Raw genomic sequence first — 7,292 nt, 5'->3', positions numbered from 1 at the left:
ACCGCTCAAATATAAGCATAGTAGGTCTATATCTTACCAATTTTTTTGGTGTGATATTTATTTAAGCAATACTGTCAAAATCTATATTAAAACGTTTAAAAAATCATAAGTGTTTCATCGTATAAGCCTTAATTATTTAATTCTGAGCTGAGTTATTTAAAATAGCTCAGGCCCCTTAAATACACTAATGAGCATTCCTAACCGTTCAGCCTGTCAACAGTGGTTAAAATTTTCTTAGAATCTCATAGAATCCTACTTTGAAAAATCAATTTTTAAATAAACTAATTTGTCGGCTTGTAAATTGAGTAAAAATAAATTATTTTTTTATTCTTAGTTTATGTTTTAATAATACAGATCTTCTGTAATGTACCATGCATCATATATTTTTTTTTATTATAATCAACCACATTAAAACAAATGTCAAACTTTAGTCTTTAAATCTGGAATTTATAACAACCTCTAGTGTAAGATTAGCATAGGCAACTTATATTAGCTACCAAATCTAATAATATTAAGTCATACAGTTTATTCAAGTCATCATGAATATTCTTGTCTAAACCACAAACATTTACCATTGGTTGACACATTGGTCATTCCCACGAAATCCATAGAGAGATTTTGTGGCTGTCCAACATAAAAATAATTTCTTGTTTTTTTTTTTTTTCTTCACATTTCCGAGGTTTTAAACAGTTTTAAAAAGAAAATAAAACTGGTCTTCATTACCTGCAAAAATATCAGGAAATCCATTTAAAAACATAAATAGTGGTCAACTAATTTGTACTTTTAAAACATAAAAGGCTAGATGTTTTGTATACATTAATTACGTAAAATGTTTATCAATGCAAGTGTACATCTGAAGTTTAGTTTAAAGGTTTCTCCACAGATTCAGTGCATCCTATTTAAAATGAAGAAGTGAACTAAATCCACCCTCAGATGCACACAAAGCACTATGCTATTCCTCACTAAATTATTAAACAAAATCTGCAAAACAGCTGTGGGCTGGATTCATAAAAATCATTGGGATACTACTAAAGTTTTTCTATGCTTTTGTAATAATTAAAACTAGTCTTATAGACAACAGCTAACCAGACACATGATATGCCCACACACACGATGACACCATGAACACAATAGCCACTTAAATCAGATACTAAAAAAACAAATAAAATGTTCAGATATCAGATGTTTAAAAAATGTTTTAATTCTGCGTATTTTATTGTTTGTATATTGTTTATAATTCTGTTTTATTCCTCAATTCCATGATTCCATCATTGTTCTCTGCATCTTGAAAATCATAGGGAATACATCTGAATGATGTCTCAGTCAATCTCACCCCTAGCTCCAAACATTTTAATGCTTAGACTAATAAATCTAAAATCTTACATGTTTATTTATTACAAGTGTTCAGATAATGACATGCATTTAGCTTTTTAGGTTTTTTTGTGCTTAATATATATATATATATATATATATATATATATATATATATATATATATATATATATATATATATATATATATATTATTTTTTTTACAAAACCTACTGAAATTCTGAGATGAACACATTGCGGACATAAAAATGCAAGATCGACAAAAGATGTTTATGATTTTATATTTATTATTTAGGTAACAAAATTCCTTGCGCCACATAATAAGTTTGATTTCTTAAGAAGAACCCATATATTCACCTGGAATCAGAAAAAAAAACCAGATTAAAAACTGACTACAAGCAGCCAGTCACATTAAGGAAGTACAAGATTTTGCACAGGGTCAGTGTGGCTGCAAGTTCTCATTCCAACAAAGCTAGAGTAGACCTGAACATCTGTTTGATCAGGCTAATGTTCAGTCTCGTCTGCACCAATCACAATATCATTGTTCAATTAAAAATAAGATTAGCTTAAAATGCTTTTGATTTTAAGTGACTTAAATGCACATTCAATCACACAGAGACTTATTAAATATAGCGTGACACCATAAAACACAACATTCATTTTCTGTTTATAATAAATAATATAATAAAAAATGCTATACAATTTATAGCATTCACTAATTCTTTCCTCACAGGTGCACAAAAAGGCAGATTCACTTTGTCCAGCTACTGTTAACCCAACAGTTAGCTTTAACATGTCACCTAGCTCTGCCACTCATTTTTAGCTTTATTAAACACCGCAAATACAGTATTTATCTAAATTACAAAACCCTGTAGCTATTTTTACTTAAATCATTCCTCGGGGTGGGCCAAACAATTTTTTGTAACTTAGTCAGTCAGCTAACGCTATTAACCTCAGCCTACACTAAGCATTTTTTTTAATTGGTCTTTTTAAAAACTGTCACAGACTCACTTTCTTAATAAATAATAAAATATAGCTTAAGTTACACCACCAAACCCAGTCAATATGTATAACTGTGAGAAAAAAACAAAATGGCAGTACTTCAGACTTTGTACTCACCCAGCAACCAGTCTCATTCAGGTAGATAACCTAGCTAGTTAACTATTTAGCTAATCTAAGCTAACCTTTAGCTAGTTAGCTATTTACCTCAGGCTCAGAATCCACCAGGCAGAGATTAACAGCACCGGATCCTATTAAATAACAGTTCCAGACCCACTTTCTTAGTTAATAATTTAAAAAAATAATCATGGGAACAAGATAATTAAATTGTGGGGACGACTTATATAACCATGACTTAATTCTCTCTTTACCAGGCCTAAACAAGTCATGGCAACACATTATTATTATTATTTATTTATTTATTTTTTTTTAATGATGTCACCCTAGAGGCTCCATACAAGTGAGCCTAACCTGAGTTGTTTGTTATTTTTATTTAATTTAACTTTTATACAACTTTTTACATTATTTATTTCACAAATCATCCCTAAGCGGTAAAAATAACTCAACATGAATTGTTTATTTTGTCCAATGCAGTAGGTGAGGCTAAGGTGCTGTATTTGATTGGCTGATGAATGTCAATTCTGTTGGACAACAGGCCTCAATATATATTAAACGCAGGAATACAAAAAAAGAAGAAAACCAATGTCCAATGCAATGGACGCAAGGTGTAAAAGGGTTAAGAGAAGGCAAGCATCAAATTAATTATTAGTAAATCGTCATTGTTGCTTCAAGTTACATTTTACATGCCTTACGAGAGAGAGAAAAACTCTAAATTGCTGGTCTAAACTAAGGCTAAGCTGTAAATTAATTTGATGTGTCTGTGTAAGCAGAGACTGTACTACCTGGTTTAGACACATATTAAACAAGGTCTGTTTACTTCTCACTTTCCTGTTTGGTTCATGTTAGTTTACTGTGGTGCTGTAAGCTTTTAAACATTTAAATATTCTGGTTATGGTTAATGAACTATTACTTATGATCAATCCAACAACAATAATAAGCAAAAGTTTATCCAGCTACTGTTTCTACAGTTTAAGCTCAGACTCTTCATCCTTTGATAAAGGAAATTACATTATTACATAAATTGTTAACAGCAACCAACAATGCAGAATTTCTGCATGCTTTGTTTATTTGTAAACCCATTAAATACAAAAATAAAGACTACACACTATACAGGCTACTTCCTAAAATAAAAAAAAGTGGGCTGAGACCTTGAACCTTACACACCCAGTCTTTTGAGTCCTTTCAACATGCTTTAAGACCACTCTATTCTCTTTTTGAAGCCGTAAGAAAGTACAGCAAGTCATCTGAGATTAATAATGGTTTATTAATAAAGGTTCTGGTGTTCAGAGATAAAACAGGAACAAATAACTGAACTGGGGAAGAGAACGGTCCCCTGCCTCCATAAATCCCATCATCAAATACTTCAAGAGGCTTGTCATAAGCAAGAGGTTTCCCACAAGCTAAGCTGGTCATTTTGTTAAAAGGACAATTGCTCACTTGTTGGCTTTTCTTATTGATGTCAGAAAACATTCTATGAGCGAACCTGTGGTAATCCAGCACTGTATGCTTATTTTATAGGTGAAACCACACGTGTTAGCCGGTTAAGAAATACACATATTTCAAAATAAAATACAGTATATATTTACCGTAGAGGAGGCAGAAAAATTAAATTGACAGCAAATCTACAAACAATAATTTTGCGTACTACTGCACGGCTAAAATATTATAAACATGCTCTCAATGTTCATTCAGTTATATATTTAGATATACCTTATCTCATAATAAAGTAGCAAACCTGACAAATAATAGAATACCACGCTAAAAAAGAAGCCTGACCAGCTCATGCTGTTTAAGCTGGTTTAATAGCTTTGCAATTGACCAGCAGAGGGTATGTTTGTTTGAAATTTGATGTTAAATCTATCCATATTGACCAAACTAGTCAACCAGAATAACTAAACTAACCAAACCAGACAAAGAACTTCACAAAATAATTTTTCACTGTGGAGATTTTTGATTAATCAGAAATTAGGAACAGAGATCTACTGGTACACTGGAACATGATGCTCTTTTTATAAGCCTTTTGGATCTGGAATGCTTTTAGATGTCATTACCCATTTCCATTACTGTTCTTAGCACACTTGTGTCTCTTAAATGTCTCTTAAATTTAAGAGCCTGAAGTTATTCCCATAGTCTGAACAGTTATATAGTTGATCTCCAGTGTGAATGTACAAGTGTAGTTGAAGAGAGCTCTAATGATAAAAACTCCTCCCGCACTCAAAGCAGTATTACACTTTCTCTCCGGTGTGAATGAGCTTGTGTTTTTGAAGATTACTCTGTCGACTAAAGCTCTTTCCACAGTCTGAGCAGTAAAACGGTTTCTCTCCAGTGTGAACGAGCTGGTGAGTTTTTAGATTACCCCTCTTAGTAAAGCTTTTCCCACAGTCATGGCATTGATGCGCTTTTTCTCCGGTGTGAATGAGCTTGTGTTGATGGAGATTACTCTGTCGACTAAAACTCTTCCCACAGTCTGAGCAGTAATACGGTTTCTCTCCAGTGTGAACAAACTGGTGAGTTTTTAGATTACCCCTCTTAGAAAAGCTTTTCCCACAGTCATGGCATTGATGCACTTTCTCTCCAGTGTGAAGGAGCTTGTGTTGATGGAGATTACTCTGTCGACTAAAACTCTTCCCACAGTCTGAGCAGTAATACGGTTTCTCTCCAGCATGACCGTGTTCGTGTTGCAAAAGGGTACTCTGTCGACTAAAATTCTTCCCACAGTCTGTGCAGTAATACGGTTTCTCTCCAGTGTGAATGAGCTTGTGTTGGTGGAGATTACTCTGTCGACTAAAATTCTTCCCACAGTCAGAGCAGTAATACTGTTTCTTTCCAGTGTGAACGCGTTGGTGTTGTTGTAGGGTACTCTGTAGATTAAAACTCCTGCCACAGTTCGAGCAGTAACATGGTTTCTCTCCAGTGTGAATATGCTGGTGTTGTTGTAGGGTACCTTGGTGACTGAAACTCTTCCCACATTCTAAACAGTAATACGGTTTCCCTCCAGTGTGAATTCGCTGGTGTTGAAGAAGGGAATCCATTTGATTAAAACTATACCCACATTCTAAGCAATAATAAATAGTCTTCTTTTCTGTACTTTTATGCATTCGTCTGCAAAGTGTGGGAGGGGACGTTCGCTGAGTACTGGAGATTTCTTTAGATGCCATGTTCTTCAGTACCTCAAGCTCTTTGTGAAATCTTCAACTTGTGAGCACTTATGAAGATAGAATTCAACCAGGTAATAAAGGCTTGGGAAATTATGGCATTCATATCTGGGGAAAAAAAAGAGATAACCTTAGCTCAGTGCAAAATGAGATTGTAAGGCATTGTAAAACACAGACAATAAAAAGAAATTGCAGACTCAATAATTGTGTGAGATGGATTTAGTGTGTGTAAAACAAACAACCCATTTAAATTAGTCTAACAACATTAATGTCCTACATAGTAGAATTACATTTAGTCACAGTATATTTGATCCTAATATAGTTTATATAAAACAGACAGTCTTCTTGCATCAGTAAAATGTTTATTTCCTTTACTCATGACTGGAATTGTTTGTATTTACTTCCTTCAATCGCAATAACTAAAGTAAAGGAGCGGAAAACCTCCGCAAACCATATCACCAATCATAAACCCAGGATTAAGCACCTGCTTAATTTTCTCAATTCTCCATTTACACAAACTGTCAAAAGTTTTAAAACAACAACCTATTTTGTAGTTGTCCAGTAGCACTGCTGTATAGCGCAGACCAGATGCTTCTATATCTTCTTATCTTAGCAATGACTTTATTACTGCACTTCACCTGCCAGATCTCTAATGCTTATTTTCACTGCTGAAACTGAGACTTAGTCCAATGTTAAGCTGAGCTAAAGGCATTTCCATGTGCGTCAGCCAGACCTCTTTCTGTACCAGAGTCTTTTGAAAGTGTAGGAAACAGCACTCACCACTCTCTGGTTTCATCTTTTAATTTCAATTTCTCTAAAGCATACACTTATACTTTTAATAGTTACAGAGTTATCTACGTTGCATTGTCTTTTTATTAATTATTATGATGAAAATGTGAATGTGTTGTGTAGATAATGCAATAGATGCAGTAATCTGTTCCTGCACTGCTTTGCAACATTTTGTACACTAGATTTTGTATCCTTGTCCTGGGTTGAAAAACACTAAAATATGCAGACGGTGGGGTCTCCAGGACTGTTAACTAAACTATAATTTTCCTGAAGGGTTCTCACATTTCACAACCCTCAGCTCTCAGGAACAATTCAGTTTAGCTCTGAAATTTACGGCATATTATTAATTCAGACACTGTGTAAAATCTGCTAATATGAAAAGTTGTTATCATGAATGAGTTTCTAAACAGCAGCAGCACAATTTATCACGTCAACCCACCAGACAACAGAATTATTCCCCCAATAAATCTCCGCTCACAGTTTTTAAAGCACATTCTTAATCTCCTGCCCATCTTAAATAAAGCAGAGTGGAAGGGCTGATCAGAGATAACTAGCTCCTGGAAGCTGCTGGTGGTGATGTTAAATGTGTTTCTGTGTGTCTGTATGATGGTGAAGAGTGGATCATCTCCATACCTGCAGCAGGTGAGCAGAGCAGTCTGAGTACAGAGGTGTGGATCTGCTGATCAGAGCTGGATCTTCTGCTGCTCCTCTTTACCGGAGATCAGGAGAAACTCTACACCACCCTTCTTTCATTATTCACCTACAGAGAATACAGCCTTCATTTAAATATCTGCTCAGATTTGTTAGAACACGGGACACCAACAGATCCCAGCGTTTTACCCCATAGATCTGATCAGATTCAATAAACAGATCCTATTACAGCCTGCTGTGCTTCAAA

At 34.4% G+C, this 7,292-nt stretch overlaps 1 protein-coding gene across 1 annotated transcript; it reads right to left on the bottom strand.

Annotated features, from left to right (window-relative positions):
- Window positions 1-1,578: 1,578 nt before the first annotated feature.
- On the bottom strand, window positions 1,579-7,292 carry LOC103040506 (gastrula zinc finger protein XlCGF7.1). Its single transcript, XM_049473970.1, has 2 exons — window positions 7,028-7,292; window positions 1,579-5,713 (listed from the first exon to the last, which is right to left on the bottom strand). The coding sequence occupies exon 2, from the start codon at window positions 5,606-5,608 to the stop codon at window positions 4,676-4,678; it is 933 nt and encodes a 310-aa protein (XP_049329927.1). The 5' UTR covers window positions 5,609-5,713; window positions 7,028-7,292; the 3' UTR covers window positions 1,579-4,675.

This window comes from Astyanax mexicanus, unplaced genomic scaffold (genome assembly GCF_023375975.1).
Source record: "Astyanax mexicanus isolate ESR-SI-001 unplaced genomic scaffold, AstMex3_surface scaffold_48, whole genome shotgun sequence".
Taxonomy (NCBI): Eukaryota; Metazoa; Chordata; class Actinopteri; order Characiformes; family Acestrorhamphidae; genus Astyanax; species Astyanax mexicanus.
The sequence above is the reverse complement of the archived record's forward strand: the minus strand, read 5'-3'. Positions and strand labels throughout refer to the sequence as shown.